At 46.0% G+C, this 19224-nt stretch overlaps 1 protein-coding gene and 1 pseudogene across 1 annotated transcript; both read left to right on the top strand.

The window, feature by feature from the left end:
- Nucleotides 1–472: 472 nt before the first annotated feature.
- On the top strand, nucleotides 473–3504 carry LOC115328188 (annotated as a pseudogene).
- A 1002-nt stretch (nucleotides 3505–4506) lies between these two features.
- On the top strand, nucleotides 4507–7286 carry LOC121836777. The gene has a single exon (XM_042291968.1). The coding sequence runs from the start codon at nucleotides 4635–4637 to the stop codon at nucleotides 7149–7151; it is 2517 nt and encodes an 838-aa protein (XP_042147902.1). The 5' UTR covers nucleotides 4507–4634; the 3' UTR covers nucleotides 7152–7286.
- Nucleotides 7287–19224: the final 11938 nt, after the last annotated feature.

Here is a 19224-nt window from a genome sequence, read left to right as displayed (position 1 = left end):
TCTGTGAGAGCTGTGCGATTATCGGCGGTGCTGCGACCCCTTAAGGGGTGTCCAAACAGGACACTACAAAACGCACGACTCCGACAAATCGTGAAAATTGAAGCGGGCGCGAAGCGGACGTGTCCGCTTCAATTTTCACGATTTGTCGGAGTCGTGCGTTTTGTAGTGTCCTGTTTGGACACCCCTTTACAGCGATGGCGTCGTCGGCAATCACGACGGCGACGCTGCGGACATTTCCCGTACCCCTGCGGCCCTCTCTCCGGCTCGACAACTTCCCGCGGGGCCACCCGCCTCTCCTCCCGTTGACCTTGGCCCCGGCGTCGAGCAAAGCCACCTAGAGGAGGAAAGCCTGGGGGCTCCCGCGATCACGTGGGTCTACGTCACCGCTACTCGGCCTACGGTTCGGCCGCGGTGTAGTTCCGTTCCGGCTCGGCAGATGGAGCCGGTTTGCTTCGGCGTCTTTCCAGAACGTTCCGCGGCTTCTTTCGGCGTGTTCGGAGACGCTTGGTTTTGTCTCGGCTGTTTTCTTTGTTTGTCTTGTTTTAAACGTCGCACAACTTGTGAGTGCTCTGCGTTTTGTGCGCGATGATCAAGTGCTCTTTCCGTCATGCCTGACAAATGCTGTGTGCCTCGGTGTAACGGTAATTACAAAACGGGGCCCAAAGTGCACGTGTTCGGACTCCCCAAAGATGAAGCGCTGCGGAGTGCCTGGATAAACGCCATCCCCCGAGAAAACCTGATCGTTTCCCAGAGAACGAAGGTGAGGAATTCCCATTTCCAATTGTTTATCTCGCATTCGTAGTGGCATAGCGCCATTTGGACGGGCTAGCAATAGAAGGGTTGTGGGAATAGGCGATAACGGCGACGTGTAGCGCGTTTAGTGGTAAGTCGCTATTATTTATACGAAGGGTATATATCTTTATAGGTGTGCGAGCGTCACTTCTCCGACGACGACGTTCTTCGGGAGGTGTCTCACGTCGACGAAGTTACCGGGAGGACGGTGACTGCGCCGCTGTCTAGGGTGCGCCTTCGCCCAGGCGCAGTTCCATCGAAGTTCCCTGGCTGTCCAGATTATTTGTCGAAGCACCATGCGAGAAGAGAAGACCCGGACAGCAAGCGATTGCGTCAAGAGGCTTCTGCAATGGAAAGAGCGCTTGCAGAGTCGATCGATTCATTTCGCAATGAGGAAGAAGCGGACCGAATACTCAGCATAAAGGACTTGTCCGACCACTTGAAAAACGTAAAATCGGCATTCTGGCATGTTATTGAGGGCAATGGACACCTCACTCTGGTGCACATTGTTGAGACTGAGGCCCCTTGGATAAAATACTCGATCGTCGTGGAGCCTGACCTTACACTAACTCTACATTTTGCGAAGACTCAGGTCACAAGGTTGGGCTCCAACTTGCTCATACCAAGAATCGCAAACAGCAAGAGGGGAGTTGTAGAATACTCGAAAGTGTCGAAAATTGGGACAACGATCTTGAGTCAAGCTCTGAAAGCTCGCACAACGATATCTGTGCCACGATTCGTTTTCTGCTTGACAAGCTGCCCGCAACGCAAAGCGAAGATCAAGCAGCGGTCATCCAACTGCTCGCCGAGCAACTGAAGCTGATTTCTTCCAAGAAAGAGCGAAGGCGTTATTCAGTGGATTTTATGGTGTTTGCATGCATTCTTTTCACAATATCGCCTCATGCATACCAGTACATCCGTAGCTCTGGAAGCATTGATCTGCCACACCCTAGGACAATCCGATCGATATGCTCCTCGTTTGGAATGAGCCCTCAAAACGAGCAGCAAAGTTCAAGTTTTCTCAGCTACATGGCAAAGAGGATCTCTGACTTGAACGATGACCAACGCTATGTGACCTTGATGGTGGACGAGGTCCACATCAAACCGTTTTTTGATTATAAAGGAGGTAGCATTGTCGGTGTCGCATTTAATTCCACAGAAGTAGCGAATAGTGCGTTCGTGTTTATGGTGCAAAGCATCAAGTGCCAATTTAAGGAAGTCGCTCACGTCGTACCCGTGCACGGAGCCAACGCCGAGTTTCTGCACAAGTTGCTTAGAGACGTGATTTGCGGGCTCGAGAAAATCGGGTACCGAGTGATGTGCGTCGTAACGGATAACAACGCAGTGAATCGAAAGGCTATGGCTCTCTTTAAGAGCTCGATGGACAGCCACGACACGCCTGGTACAACAACGCGCAACCAGGACACGCCTGACACAATGATGCGTCGTTCAAACGAGTTCTGCTACCCACATCCGTCTGATCCCAACAGGCCGCTGTTTTTTGTGATCGACACTGTACACATAATCAAGTGCATACGCAATAATTGGCTGAAGCAAGACGATCAATGCTTCTGGTTCCCCGAGCTTCATGCTGACACGGAAGGCCAGCGGCGCATGCTGTGTGCCTCGTTCAAAACCATCAAAGCTGCCTACAACTTGGAATGTGACCAACTGCTGCGCTATGGATACAAAGTGTCAAGGATATCCCTTTGCCAGTCGAGTATTGAGAAGCAGAACGTGAAACTTGCTCTCCAGATATTTGACAGCTCTCTTCCCAGTGCCCTCCGTGCCATTGGAGAGAAACACAACCTGAAGTTTTTCAAGGAGACGGCCACTTTCATTGAGATTATAGTAACGTGGTGGAAAATTGTCAATGTAAAGACACCCGGCAAAGGAAGCAGGCTGAAAGATCGGTTCCAAGAACCTGTGCGCCCGGCTCCAGACGACGAGAAGGTAGATTTTCTCTACGACATTTTAGACTGGTTGGACGAATGGCAGAAAAATGCAAACAACTGCAAATTGACCGACAAAACTCATACCGCACTGCACCAGTCAACTTACGCGCTTCTCGAAATATGCAGGTACTGCTTCGAAGAACTCAACCTGTCCTACGTCCTCCTCGGGAAATTTCAGACGGACTGTTTAGAGGACCGCTTCGGACGGTACCGGCGGCTGGCAGGTTCCCAATACCATATCTCAATACGACAGCTTTATGAAGGAGAAAACAAGCTTCGGCTGCAGAACACACTTGCACCGATTGGCAAAGCTTCTGAAACAGAGAGAGATGAAAAATGGGAGGAAATGCAAAAACGACGAGACGCGCCGCGCCCTAGCTACAACATAGTAGTAACAGAAGACTCCCTTTCAAAAATAAAAAACATCGTCCCCGTTCTAGCCTATGTGGCAGGATATGCGGTGTACGCGACGGTGAAGAAGCTAAAGTGCGAGAACTGCAAAAATGCCCTGACAACAGACCACACGATCACAGCCGCCACCGGCCATGAGCACTATCATCTCATCAAAGAGATTGACAGAGGAGGCCTTCTGTACCCAGCAATGACCGCAGTCAATGCCGTCGCCCACAACTACGTTGTCGTGGAGGAAATGTCGAAGCGGGTGGACTTCTTAACGATGAGCAACCAACGCCAGCTGGTCACGGAGCTCACACTGGACTTGCTAGTCGACGAGGATTGCGACTTCGATGTGTGTGAAGAAGGACACACGAGTGAGGTTGTGCTGAAACATCTGTTGTGGTGCTCTACAAACATTCTACTAAAAAACTTTTGCCGCAAGCTCAACGACAAAGTTGTCGAAACGAACAACAAATCTAAGAAACGAAAACTGGCCACGTTAACAAAAAAATGATGTGGATATTCTAGCATGCACAGTGACAACCGTTTTGTTCGAGATTTCTAACGCGCGAGTCAATAAACACGCGTTTGTGCCGAAAAACTGGAGTAATTGCTACCCTTGAGCGCTGCTCCGCGGCGCGCTTCGGCTTCGCCTAGGCCGACTAGCGTGACGTCACGCGCGGAGAGCCCCGGCCTAGCCTGGGGGCTCCCGCGATCACGTGGGTCTACGTCACCGCTACTCGGCCTACGGTTCGGCCGCGGTGTAGTTCCGTTCCGGCTCGGCAGATGGAGCCGGCTTGCTTCGGCGTCTTTCCAGAACGTTCCGCGGCTTCTTTCGGCGTGTTCGGAGACGCTTGGTTTTGTCTCGGCTGTTTTCTCTGTTTGTCTTGTTTTAAACGTCGCACAACTTGTGAGTGCTCTGCGTTTTGTGCGCGATGATCAAGTGCTCTTTCCGTCATGCCTGACAAATGCTGTGTGCCTCGGTGTAACGGTAATTACAAAACGGGGCCCAAAGTGCACGTGTTCGGACTCCCCAAAGATGAAGCGCTGCGGAGTGCCTGGATAAACGCCATCCCCCGAGAAAACCTGATCGTTTCCCAGAGAACGAAGGTGAGGAATTCCCATTTCCAATTGTTTATCTCGCATTCGTAGTGGCATAGCGCCATTTGGACGGGCTAGCAATAGAAGGGTTGTGGGAATAGGCGATAACGGCGACGTGTAGCGCGTTTAGTGGTAAGTCGCTATTATTTATACGAAGGGTATATATCTTTATAGGTGTGCGAGCGTCACTTCTCCGACGACGACGTTCTTCGGGAGGTGTCTCACGTCGACGAAGTTACCGGGAGGACGGCGACTGCGCCGCTGTCTAGGGTGCGCCTTCGCCCAGGCGCAGTTCCATCGAAGTTCCCTGGCTGTCCAGATTATTTGTCGAAGCACCATGCGAGAAGAGAAGACCCGGACAGCAAGCGATTGCGTCAAGAGGCTTCTGCAATGGAAAGAGCGCTTGCAGAGTCGATCGATTCATTTCGCAATGAGGAAGAAGCGGACCGAATACTCAGCATAAAGGACTTGTCCGACCACTTGAAAAACGTAAAATCGGCATTCTGGCATGTTATTGAGGGCAATGGACACCTCACTCTGGTGCACATTGTTGAGACTGAGGCCCCTTGGATAAAATACTCGATCGTCGTGGAGCCTGACCTTACACTAACTCTTCATTTTGCGAAGACTCAGGTCACAAGGTTGGGCTCCAACTTGCTCATACCAAGAATCGCAAACAGCAAGAGGGGAGTTGTAGAACTACTCGAAAGTGTCGAAAATTGGGACAACGATCTTGAGTCAAGCTCTGAAAGCTCGCACAACGATATCTGTGCCACGATTCGTTTTCTGCTTGACAAGCTGCCCGCAACGCAAAGCGAAGATCAAGCAGCGGTCATCCAACTGCTCGCCGAGCAACTGAAGCTGATTTCTTCCAAGAAAGAGCGAAGGCGTTATTCAGTGGATTTTATGGTGTTTGCATGCATTCTTTTCACAATATCGCCTCATGCATACCAGTACATCCGTAGCTCTGGAAGCATTGTTCTGCCACACCCTAGGACAATCCGATCGATATGCTCCTCGTTTGGAATGAGCCCTCAAAACGAGCAGCAAAGTTCAAGTTTTCTCAGCTACATGGCAAAGAGGATCTCTGACTTGAACGATGACCAACGCTATGTGACCTTGATGGTGGACGAGGTCCACATCAAACCGTTTTTTGATTATAAAGGAGGTAGCATTGTCGGTGTCGCACTTAATTCCACAGAAGTAGCGAATAGTGCGTTCGTGTTTATGGTGCAAAGCATCAAGTGCCAATTTAAGGAAGTCGCTCACGTCGTACCCGTGCACGGAGCCAACGCCGAGTTTCTGCACAAGTTGCTTAGAGACGTGATTTGCGGGCTCGAGAAAATCGGGTACCGAGTGATGTGCGTCGTAACGGATAACAACGCAGTGAATCGAAAGGCTATGGCTCTCTTTAAGAGCTCGATGGACAGCCACGACACGCCTGGTACAACAACGCGCAACCAGGACACGCCTGACACAACGATGCGTCGTTCAAACGAGTTCTGCTACCCACATCCGTCTGATCCCAACAGGCCGCTGTTTTTTGTGATCGACACTGTACACATAATCAAGTGCATACGCAATAATTGGCTGAAGCAAGACGATCAATGCTTCTGGTTCCCCGAGCTTCATGCTGACACGGAAGGCCAGCGGCGCATGCTGTGTGCGTCGTTCAAAACCATCAAAGCTGCCTACGACTTGGAATGTGACCAACTGCTGCGCTATGGATACAAAGTGTCAAGGAAATCCCTTTGCCCGTCGAGTATTGAGAAGCAGAACGTGAAACTTGCTCTCCAGATATTTGACAGCTCTCTTCCCAGTGCCCTCCGTGCCATTGGAGAGAAACACAACCTGAAGTTTTTCAAGGAGACGGCCACTTTCATTGAGATTATAGTAACGTGGTGGAAAATTGTCAATGTAAAGACACCCGGCAAAGGAAGCAGGCTGAAAGATCGGTTCCAAGAACCTGTGCGCCCGGCTCCAGACGACGAGAAGGTAGATTTTCTCTACGACATTTTAGACTGGTTGGACGAATGGCAGAAAAATGCAAACAACTGCAAATTGACCGACAAAACTCATACCGCACTGCACCAGTCAACTTACGCGCTTCTCGAAATATGCAGGTACTGCTTCGAAGAACTCAACCTGTCCTACGTCCTCCTCGGGAAATTTCAGACGGACTGTTTAGAGGACCGCTTCGGAAGGTACCGGCGGCTGGCAGGTTCCCAATACCATATCTCAATACGACAGCTTTATGAAGGAGAAAACAAGCTTCGGCTGCAGAACACACTTGCACCGATTGGCAAAGCTTCTGAAACAGAGAGAGATGAAAAATGGGAGGAAATGCAAAAACGACGAGACGCGCCGCGCCCTAGCTACAACATAGTAGTAACAGAAGACTCCCTTTCAAAAATAAAAGACATCGTCCCCGTTCTAGCCTATGTGGCAGGATATGCGGTGTACGCGACGGTGAAGAAGCTAAAGTGCGAGAACTGCAAAAATGCCCTGACAACAGACCACACGATCACAGCCGCCACCGGCCATGAGCACTATCATCTCATCAAAGAGATTGACAGAGGAGGCCTTCTGTACCCAGCAATGACCGCAGTCAATGCCGTCGCCCACAACTACGTTGTCGTGGAGGAAATGTCGAAGCGGGTGGACTTCTTAACGATGAGCAACCAACGCCAGCTGGTCACGGAGCTCACACTGGACTTGCTAGTCGACGAGGATTGCGACTTCGATGTGTGTGAAGAAGGACACACGAGTGAGGTCGTGCTGAAACATCTGTTGTGGTGCTCTACAAACATTCTACTAAAAAACTTTTGCCGCAAGCTCAACGACAAAGTTGTCGAAACGAACAACAAATCTAAGAAACGAAAACTGGCCACGTTAACAAAAAAATGATGTGGATATTCTAGCATGCACAGTGACAACCGTTTTGTTCGAGATTTCTAACGCGCGAGTCAATAAACACGCGTTTGTGCCGAAAAACTGGAGTAATTGCTACCCTTGAGCGCTGCTCCGCGGCGCGCTTCGGCTTCGCCTAGGCCGACTAGCGTGACGTCACGCGCGGAGAGCCCCGGCCTTCCGCTCTAGGTGGCTTTGCGTCGAGTCCCTGCGGAGCCATGCTCCTCGATGCTATGGAGGGAATTTCGTTCCTGACTGACGAGGTCGCTGCCTTCAGAGACGAAAACGCACGCCTCCGACACGACCAAAAGCGCGACGCCGAGCTACAGGCGGGTGCCATGGCCGTACTACGGTCTGAGGTTCGGGGTCTGCGTGAAGCACTCTGCCAGCGACGACAGCCGGACGCGCCCGATCGCCGGCGGCAGCCCGTGGATAAAGCTGCGGGGGAGTCTTTGGGAAAAGACACTTATGCTGCCGCTCTACACAGCTCTATCCCCAAGGCTTCTCCTGCGAAAATTGTGGCGGCAGCTCCCCCTTCGGATGGCCAGAATAATGCTTCGCCGAAAGACGACGTCCTTCCCAGTGGCATCAACTCTGCACGGCCAAAAGCTAGGACCCCAGCGCTTACCGGGGAGTCGGAAACCTGCAAGTTGATCGTTGCCCCTCCATCAATTCTACGAAGAGCCCTGTTCGTTACCAAGCTGAACCCGGACACCAGCTGCAAAGACATCAGTTCTCATCTCTCTGCCGTCGGAGTTGAGGAAGTGGAGTGCCGGAAACTGAAGACGCGCTACGACTCTTACGCCTCCTTCCATGTGTCCGTGGCTTCCAAAGACTTCGACAAGCTTTCTGATCCCACCGTGTGGCCCAAACTCTGCCTCTTTAAGGCTTTTCGAGGCGCCCTTCGCGAAGACCTTCTCCATGCATCCGAGGCAGCCGCCTCCCACTTGAGCGTTGGATAGACCAAGGATGAGTCACATTTATTTATTTTACCAAAACGTTCGCGGCCTGCGTACAAAAGCCGATTGCTTTTTCTCTGATGTTACCTTATCCAATTGCTCTATATCTTGTTTAACTAAAACATGGTTGTGTTCTAGCATCGGCTCCTCCGATTGCTTCCCTCCTTGTTTTGAGGTGCACCGTCGCGATCGTGATTCTACCCCGCGGAGCAGAACGGGAGGTGGAGTGTTGGTCGCAGTCGACAGGCGCTACCGTTCTAGGAGACGCGAAGACTTAGAGAAATATTCCGAGAGCATATGGGTCGAGATTGAGGCTGCAAAGGGAGTACGCGTTTTAATCGGTTTATTTTACCTCCCTCCCCAGACACCGCCAGATGAATTTCATAGCTGTCTTGTTGGCATAGAGAATACAGTGAACGACTTACAGGGATGCGAAGTCTTAATCTTGGGGGATTTTAACGCTCCTGGAGTCAACTGGTCGCAGCTTGACGTTTTTACGGACAACTTTTGCTGCAGGCAGAAAGGCACCCAGCTCTTAAACTTTTCTTAAATCTCACGCAACACAATAATGTTCTGAATCACCAATTTAATGCTCTAGATTTATGCTTCTCAACAATGGACAGTGTGCGTGTAGCACGGGGTGAACTGCCATTAGTTCCTCAGGATACATATCATCCTGCACTTGATATAGTACTTTCTTTCGAAAATCCCTCTGTTCGTGCTCAGTCTGGTGGTCCCCGCCGCACACCTCATATAATCTGTCGGCAGGGGACTATGTCGGGATGCATCATTACCTCACGAGTTTTGATTGGGCATTGATCTTGGAGTCGCCTGATGCGAATGACCAGGTCATGCTCTTCACGCGAACTGTTCGGGGGGCCATGGATACTTTTATTCCGTTAAGGACAGTTACTAAATCTCGCTTTCCTAACTGGTTTTCCAGTGAGCTAAAAACACTACTGAAAAGAAAGGACTTCTTTCACAGAAAGTTTAAGAATAGTGGCCTTTTAAAGTGGGAGGTAGAATTCAAGAACTGCAGAAAGCAACGTAAGACGGTCCTAGATCGCGACCGCCAGGCTCATCTTTGCTCAGTGGAATCAGATCTTGTCAATAATCCGAAGAAATTCTGGAGGTACATTAATTCACGTTCTGGGAGGCATATCGAGTCGAAGATTGTCCTGGATAATCACGAGAGCGATTTGAAGTCCGTGCCTGAGTTATTTGCTGAGCATTTTAGGTCCGTCTACAGGGATAGTACGCAGCGTTCTGCACCTGCGCTGCATCACTTAGATGGGTTTGGTGACTTGTTAAGTTGCATTAATGTTGATGAGGAGTGCGTACGATCCTGTATCAAGAAAATGAGAGCAACATTATCAGTAGGGCCCGACGGCATTCCCTCGGCGATTCTCAAAAGGTATCACGACATATTCACGCCGGTACTGTGCTCTATATTTAACAACTCGTTATGGTTGGGAACCTTTCCTGAAATGTGGAAAGTCGCTGCTGTTGTTCCAGTCTTAAAGTCGGGAAAAAAAAAGTGATATTTGTAACTATAGACCTATTTGTCTTCTCTCTCCGTTTCCTAAGCTCTTTGAAATGGAAGTCCACCAATTCCTGTCTTTCAAAATTTCGAAACTTAGCAATTCCCAATCAGCATGGTTTATGAGCGGCAGATCAACTACTACAAATCTTGTTAGCTTTATGTCTGCTGCATCTCGTGTAATATGTAACAGAGGTCAGTTAGACGTTGTCTACTTTGACTTAAGTAAGCTTTTGACGTAGTCAATCACAATATTCTTCAATTCAAACTTTCCTCCTATGGAGTATGTGGTTCAGTACATGACTGCTTAAAAAGCTACTTGTCAGAGAGAGAGGCGTATGTCCGGGTCAACAACATGAACTCTTCGTTATACAGGACTCGTTCTGGCGTTCCTCATGGATCTGTTTTAGGACCCCTTTTGTGCACAATTTTCGTAAATGACGTCTCTTTTGCTGTTTTAAATTTTTCATTCCTTCAATATGCTGACGATATAAAAATGTATCGAGAAATAGTTACTGAACATGATTGTGCTAAGCTCAGGAAGATGCATGCTGTTTCTACCCATGGTGCTCTGAAAACGACCTTTTCTTGAACCCGTCCAAAACCAAGGTCTGACGCTCTCTCGGAAAACTCACAATATCTCTTTCGCATATAATATTCAAGGAGAGACTTTGTCTCGAGTAAGTGTAATGAAGGATCTGGGAGTCATGGTTGATTCTGGGTAGCGTTTCTCTGATCACGTTGGTAGGCTGGTTAACTCGTCTTTGCGAATGCTGGGTGTTGCCTCTCGCTTAACCAGAGAGTTCGAAAACCGGACGGCTTTTATCACGTTATACTGTTCGCTATCCAGGTCGCAGTTGGAATATGCCTCAGTTGTTTGGAATGGAATTTCTAAAAGTCACTCCTTGAAGATCGAGCGTGTGCAAAAAAAAAGTTTGTTTCTATCTTTAAACATTGCTACATAAAAAAGGATGTTCACTGTTTAGCATATGAGTGTGCGTTAGAGCGTGTCGGTTTGCTTAGCTTGCACCGGCGTCCGGAGAACGCGGACTTACTATTTTTGTTTAAAACGCCGCATGGACACATCAATTCTCCGAGCCTGTTATCTGAACTGTGCCTTAGGGTCCCACGTGTGCCTACTCGTCTTCTGTCATCTTTTTATGTTTCTAGAACGTTTAGCCCGGTAAACCCAATTGTGAGAATGGCTCAGCGTTTGAATCATTACTCTGAAAAACTTGATATTTTCAATCCTTGCTACAGGACGTTTGTCCTTTCTATTAATAACTTGCCCGTGCAGGATGAGCATTGCTGAATTGTTCTGTTATGTCTGAATGTCGTCATCTCCATGTCGTGTTTTCTGGTGGTGTACTTGTTGTCCTTCGGTCTTGTGTTCCGTGTCTACTGTTACTGCCTCGTTTTTATTTCATTGCACTAATTACTCGTGCACTGCCTAGTATTATGCTAAAAAATGTATCTTAACTTCTGCGGATATGTGTATAGTGTTTTTTTTTATCCACCAGTGTACCAGCACCAAGACCTCAGGGTTGTTCCTGGGCACTGTATAATAAAATTGATTGATTGATTGATTGATTGATTATTATTATTATTATTATTGAGCTCATCAGGCAGCATACCTGATGAGCTCAAGGCTGCTATTGTGCGGCCACTTTTCAAAGGAGGAGAACGATCCAATGTTGCAAATTATCGCCCCATTTCGATTCTACCTATTTTAGGACAAATACTGGAGAAACACCTATTTCTGACGATGAACAGTTTTTTAGATAAGAACGAAATATTTTCATCTACTCAGTACGGTTTCATTACTGGGAAAGGCACGCAACCGGCCCTTGATGATTTTTCTGATTACATATATTCAACATTCGAAAGTAATATGTTTGCATGTGCTCTTTTTCTTGATGCGTCCATGGCTTTCGATACTGTCAGCCATCAGTTGCTCCTAGCAAAATTATATCGCCTTGGTTTTCGTGGCCCGTTTTATTCTTTACTCGAAAACTTTCTATCTAAAAGGTCCCAGTTTGTCCTAATTGGAAACTTTAAGAGTTCTCCGCTTTCATTACTGTCGGGGGTGCCTCAGGGTTCTGTTCTTTCTCCTCTACTCTTCAATATTTTTGTGAACGACATGGCCCAGGTTATCAACGGGTGTAAAATTTACCAATATGCCGATGACACTCTCCTTGTGTCACGTCATATTAATTTCTCTGACTCACTCCGCACACTCGAAATAAACGCCTCTCATATAATGGATTGGTTCGGCGATAATCTCCTAGACATAAACCGCTCTGAAACAAAGCTGGTATGTTTTCACAACCCTCTTAAAAGACGCCAGGCTCAAGTAAAGTTTTTGCTTCACCCTTCCAGTTGTGCGCAATGCAATTGTGTTTCAATCCAGTCTGTCGATCACGTAAAATACTTGGGTGTACATTTCGATTTTGATATGTCTTGGAACACACATATGTCATATATTTGTAGCAAATTACGGATTGTGTCTTGTATGCTTTATAATACTAAATTCTTTATGCCAATCGGTATCAGAATAATAATCGTCCAGGCTCTTGCTTACAGTATCCTTCGATACGGTGTTACAGTGTTTGGCAACTGTTCGGGTCGTTGGCAGTCCAAAGTTAATTCTTTATTGAAAGGAATCCTGACAAGCGTTGCATACAATTCGAATTTTTCCAGCAACAATGATATTTTCCGAAGTCTTCAATTGCCTAATTTGCGTTCTCTTTTTATACAAACGGTAGTGCTCCGTAGCTTTTGGAAAGATGAGTTAAAAACACCATTTCAATCTCCCCGAATACTTCGTCGCGTTCCTCGTTTTGTAGTGCCAGTTTGTTCGACGGGGTACGGTAAATGCACTCGGGATTACTACGTTCCGTGTTTGTTCAACGCCCTCCCTGACACTTTCATTGACATTACATCACTGAAACAACTGAAGAAAGAACTCAAGTGCACCAACTTTGATTTCATCTAGCATCACTTTGCTGTCTCTGCAAGCTTCGAGCTTGAACTGTAATTAGCTAATTTAATTTTAACTTAGTTTCGCCTTTTGTTTATCTTTTTTTTCCCCTTTTACTTCGTTTTCGCTTAACACTTTTCGTGTTTTTTTTTTCTAAGTGCTTTTTTCTTCTTCTTTCGTGCTTTCTTTTTTTTTCTTTTAACGCTTTTCGCTTTTTTTTCTTTGTGTTTTTTTTCTTCTTTTTCATGCTTTTTTTGTGTTTTATAGTTCGACTTTCTGTCTTCCATTGTGGAATCATGATAATCGTCTTTTGAATTTTTTTTATGGGCGTCATCATACAAGCCCTCCGCAGGCTTTGATATGCCCGTATCTAGTACATGAATTCCAATTTGTGTGAAATAAATATTATTATTATTATTATTATTATTATTATTATTATTATTATTATTATTATTATTATTATTATTATTATTATTATAGAAGAAGAAGAGGTGGGCGGTTTTCAATGGCCTTTCTTCAAGGCTCAGCATTTTGACTCCATATTATCTACTCAGTCTACAAAGTCAGTCCTGGCTTGCCCGAATCAGCTCCTAAGAAGGCCCTGACGACACCATTGCAGCTCCCAATCTCTGCAACTCGACATCAATCCATGCCGCTTCAACGGATCACTGCATGACCAACGGCCAAGACTCACCCTCCATCTTGGATCTATCGCCTGACATGATTTAAGAAGCGCTTTCGCCCATCCACGCAAAAATGACCAGCCACCATCACATTGGTTCTTCGAACCCACCGTGCCGCCGCCCTACAAGTACCCCGTTCGGCACCGCTACATCGATTCTGCTACGGCTTCATCTAAGACAAACATCTGTGACCCATCTGGAGGCCATTGGATCTGTTGTCAAGGTTCTTTAGACTCACAAGCCGGTGTTGTTGCAACTCCGCAGCCAGTCACGCTCTCTGCAATAACGGTGGTTTTATTTCGCGGGTGAGCTGGAATTGTCTCATTTATTTACATTCTGGCTAGATTTAGTCTTTCTTCTTTACCGTCATCTTCTTTTTCGTTGTAAAGCGAATACCATGGCAGTGCTTTGTGCCGTCTGTTATGAATCTGTGCCGATAGACGGCCGCTTTATTAAGTGTGCTGACTGCGCAAAAGTGTTTCACCTAGGAAAGAAATGCTCCAGCATATCTGAGAACACCTTTAAGGGTATGAGTGCCTCAAAGGCTGAGAAATGGCGCTGTCAAGGATGCCGAGGAGGATCGCCGAAGTCTCATTCTGAAAACGACCTCACACCGCCTCAAGGCGAATCCGGTTCTTTTTCCTCAGAGCTCTCGACAGTCAACCACAAACTCGATCTCCTTCTTTCCTGGAAGGACACAATGGGCCCTCTTCACGAACTCCACCCTAAGATCGACGCTTTATTACTACTAAAGGAAACGGTCGACTCTTTGCGAACCACCATCAATGAGATGCAGACGTCTCTTAATTTCTGTTCGGAGGCATATGATACACTTGTGAAGTCCACTCAATCACAAGACAAACTCATCAAGGATCTGCAAAGTGAAACCAGCTCCTTACGAGCTATCGTAACGGATCAATCCAATGAAATCCAAAAATTAAAATCCGACCAAAATGATTCCGACCAGGCAAACCGTCTCTCTAACTTAGAGATACACGGCATACCGGTTTCGGCTGGCGAGAACATTATACATATTATGACTGACCTAGCCGAACAACTAAGCGTTGAGAGCTTTGAGCCCGCACAAGTAGTGGCTGTTCACCGCCTCCCGGCTAAGCCTGGCGCTGTGCCTCCCATCCTGGTTCGGTTCAGTTCAGTCCCGCACAAAGCACGCTGGATGACTTGTCGCAAACGCCTAGGCACCTTACCTACTAATGGCTCCCATCCAAGGATATACTTCAATGATAATCTCACAGAAGCAAACCGGAAGCTATTCTGGATGGCAAGATCAAGAGGAAAAGAAAGGGGTTTTAAATTCGTATGGGTCCGACACGGTAAAATCTTTGCAAAACATAGCCAGAGCTCTCAACCCATTCGCATCACTGACGTTGGTGCATTGGATAAAATTGCGTAGGCCACGATGACTCATTGTTTCCAGCTAAAAAACTTAGAGTCCTGTATAGAAACCTTCAAGCCCACCTCGTGTCATACTTTTACTTTATTCCACATAAATATTAGAAGTATTCGGAAGCACTGGGATGAATTTCAACTTGCTATTATTTCTATCCTCCCAAGTGCTGATATTTTTGTTCTGACGGAGATCAATATTCATCGGGATGAAGTAGGGCAATTCACTTTACCAGGCTTCAAAAGTGTCTTCTACACCCGCGAAAATAAGCGCGGAGGTGGCATTGCGATCTTCATTAAGAATAAGATATCATTTACGGAACTTCGTTTAACATTCAACTCAGCTGAGTCGAAAGTTTTGCATATAATTACTTCTGCCTATGATCTCTATCTACTTACATTTTATAGACCACCTTCGGAAAAAGCTGCAGATTTTCTTTGTGACCTGCGGAACAGTCTGCAAACTTTGCCGGCAACTGCTTCTTTATGTCTCCTCGGGGACTTTAATATTGACTTGCTGAAGCCTTCAATGGCTCTAGTTTGTGAATATCTGACACTGCTAGCAGATCATGGCATTGAGCCAGCAATCACTGTCCCAACAAGGGAAGAGCTTTTAGCAAACAAACTTGTAATCGCGTCTATTGACCACATCAATCTGAGATCGGCATCCTTCAAAACAAAAGCAGCAGTAATTACTCACAAATTATCAGACCACTATTTTGTCGCATGCCATTTAGAATTCCCTCATGATACGCCGACTTCAGTTTCTAACAAAATTCATCGGGTCAAAATTGTTGATCGAAAAATGTTTGACAACTTTGTCTCTAATTTCGACTGGAATGCTTTTCAGCAATCTGTTACACCTTCAGATATTTACCCCCGTTTTGTGCAGCTATATAAGCGGTTTTCACAATCATCAAAGAAAGTAATTCTTCGCAAACAACGAAATTTAAATTTACGTTGGTTAAATAAGGATATATTATCTGCTATACAACTTAAAGAGATAGCCTGGAGACGAAGCCGGCGCTCACCTCATAACTCTAACCTTCAAGCTGAATTCCGGACTCTTCGGAACAGAGTAAGCGCACTTATTCGCTCGGCTAAGCGTCAATATTTTAAAAAACAATTCTGCGCATCAAAGTCCAACTTTGCTAGATCCTGGTCACTGATTAATGAACTACGCGGAGTCGCACCACCTGGTTTACAGGTTGACACTTTCGGCGAATTTTTTGGACCCGATTCCCTTGCTACGGCGAATACCTTCAATGACTTTTTCGCCAAGTTTTCGGGCAAAGCCAGACAAAGCAGAACACCGCCCAGTCTTTTACCCCACTCCAAATTAGCTTCTTCATTTCTTCCACTGATGACAATGATCGATCTGGAGTCTATAATATCAAGTCTCAAACCTAGAAAATCACCAGTGTATGATGGAATTCACCTCTGCGACATCCGAAGAAATTTTAGGCACATACCAGACACACTTCTACTCATGTTTAACGGAATAATAGAGTCGGGTGTCATTCCTTCAGGATTAAAAACCTCAATTGTTAAACCTCTTTTCAAGGGAGGCAAACGTGACCAGGTGGAAAACTACCGACCAATATCTATTCTTCCGTGTCTTGCTCAAATCTTGGAAAAGTATATTTATATATTTATGTCTTCTTATATAAAAAAATATGACATAATATCGCAATCCCAATACGGTTTTGTGACGGGACGTGAGACACAACCTCTTCTTGAACCATTATCAGACAAGTTAAATTTTGGTTTCGATCACAACTTATTTATCTGCGCATGTTTTCTAGATGTAAGGCATTTGACACGGTGTGCCATTCTATTTCGCTTCAAAAACTTTCCTTTATCGGTTTCCGGGGACCATTCTTATCTCTGTTAAACAATTTTCTCCAAGGTCGATCACAGCTTGTTTCCATCGATGGCATGCAAAGCCTAAAAGTTTCCTTAAAAGCGGGGGTTCCACAAGGTTCAGTTCTTTCACCATTGCTTTTCAATATTTATGTTAATGACATGAGTTTATCTGTTTCAAACTGCACCATTTATCAATACGCAGACGATACTCTTTTGCTGACGAGCCATATCTCATATGTCAGAGCAATGGGTTTGCTCCAAGACTGTACCTCAGAGCTAATGAACTGGTTTGCGAATAATCTAATTAATATAAATATTTCGAAAACTAAGCTCGTTTGTTTTCACAATCCCCTTAAAGTTGTTGACCTCAATATTCCTCTCTTGCTGCACACGTCTCACTGTGTCCCATGCCAATGTATCCCAATTTTTTGTTCATATACTGTGAAGTACCTAGGAATCACATTCGATTCAGATCTCTCCTGGAACTCACACCTATCAAAACTCTGTTCCAAATTAAGAAGCGTTTCCTGCCTATTATACCTAGAGTGCCTTCATACACACGCGCGCTTTTTAATTATACCATATCAAGACATTTCTACCTTTTAATCTCAGGATGCTTATAGCCCACTCGTTAGCTTATGGTACACTCCGATACGGCGTAACAGTCTTTGGCAAATGTTCTGGATTGTGGCAGGCCAAGATAAATTCAATTCTAAAAGGAATCTTACGGAATGTTCAGTATAAACCTGCATCCTCAGATCACGATCTCTTTAAGGCTTTGTCCATGCCAAATCTGCAATCTTTGTTTTTTGAATCAGTCGTGCTTGAACACTACTGGAAGAATGATTTTAAAACTCTTCGTCCGAATATGAGACAATTACGAAAAATATCAAAGTTTCTTGTTCCCGCTTACTATACACGTTATGGTAAGAACATGCGGTCGGTCTTTGTGCCTCAAATTTTTAATTCCCTACCTCCCAGCATATGTGACTTTACCTCAAGAAAAAAGCTCAGAAGAGCGCTTCGACATATTGATATGACCGACGAACCTTTGTGAATATTTCATAATTAGTTCTTCCGACATTTTTTTTTAACTAGTGCGTGTTTTGTGTGTTTTTTTACTGTTTTTGTGAGTTATTTTTATTATTTTCATTATATGAAAACAAAAAAAGTCATCAAGATCTTCAGTGTCACAAAAACTGGACAACAATTTCTACTACTTTCAATGGCGAACAATGGCGAAGAGTGACGTTAGTGCATTGTGTGTGTGTGTGTTTTTAATACTTTTCTGATTTGATTTTTTTTTCTTTAGAAAGGGATGGGGGGAGGGGGGAGCTTTAGTATGCAGTTGGAACTGCTGCAAAAACTTTGTGATAATTCTGCTTTTTCTTTTTTTATCTGGAACTGACTCTTTTATTTTTATTTCAATTTACATAGTTGATTTTGCCGCACAAGCCCATGATGGCTTTGGCGAACCTGCACTTTTCCTCGATTATGTTCTTCCGTCGCAAATAAATGTAGTATTATTATTTATTATTATTATATTATTATTATTATTATTATTATTAGCGAGAGCCTGGAACGGATTTCACCGTTCCAGGCTCTCGCTACACTCGCTGTACGCCAGCTCAACTAGAACGTCATTCTTCGCGGTGTGCTGACAAGGGTTCCTGTTCAATCTGTGCAAACCATCTGCGCTGTAAATGGAATCACAGGATCTATGACGCCACTGGCTGAGATTCCTGAGTTGTGGCTGTTCTACTAGATCGCCTCTGTCAATCATCGTTTGAGTCCCAGCCAAGTGTGCGCTTCTGTCTGCCTCTGAGCGACTGAGCCTGAGAGATCCCTATCATTTCCACCGAACACTTTTGAGTCGTCCCCGGAGACGCCCTTCTGTGTTTATGTGCAGTGTGGTGTCATCTGTACCAGGCTGCTTCCGGTAAGCCCGCACTTCTATTATTCCGGCACTTTTGTCGTCGTCCTCTTTGCTGCTGCCTGGGAACTCGACACTACAAAATGTCCCCGCCTCCCGCCTGTGGTGTGTGTGATGTGTCCGTGCCGACGGATGGAAGACATATGAAGTGTGTGGAATGTCATAGCGTCCTTCATTTGGGGCAGTGTGCTGGTATCGCCAACGCTACCTTCACGACGATGGGTGCCTCAAAACGAGAGAAGTGGAGATGTAACAGATGTCGCAGTGGTGACAGTCGCTCGGGCGCAGGGCCTGCGGACGCTGTCTCTCAAGACGACCCCCTCGCGTTCTCGGCGCAGCTAGCCTCTGTCAACCAAAAGCTGGATATGCTACTTTCTTTGAAAGAAAGTGTTGACACTCTTCTTACGCTGCCAGCAAAAGTCGACGCTCTCCTGGCCTTGAGACCCACTGGTCTCGCTGTAGCTGGGAAACAGCTACAGCGTCTTCTAATAATTACTACCTTGCTCAGAAATCTACGTTCTTACTTTGCATCATTTACGAATCTAAAGCAACACAATTGTATTCCCCATTGCCAGGGAAACATGCTTGATTTGTGTTTCTCAGATTTAGATGATATACGTATAACTGAGTGTGCCTCAAGTTTAGTTCCACCTGACAGATATCACCCCCCTCTGGAGATCGTGGTAGCTCTTCGAGAGGGCA

The sequence above is a fragment of the Ixodes scapularis genome, unplaced genomic scaffold (assembly GCF_016920785.2).
Source record: "Ixodes scapularis isolate PalLabHiFi unplaced genomic scaffold, ASM1692078v2 PGA_scaffold2__306_contigs__length_199485367, whole genome shotgun sequence".
NCBI classification, from domain to species: Eukaryota; Metazoa; Arthropoda; class Arachnida; order Ixodida; family Ixodidae; genus Ixodes; species Ixodes scapularis.
Note: the sequence above shows the minus strand (reverse complement) of the source record. Positions and strands in the feature narration are given on the sequence as shown.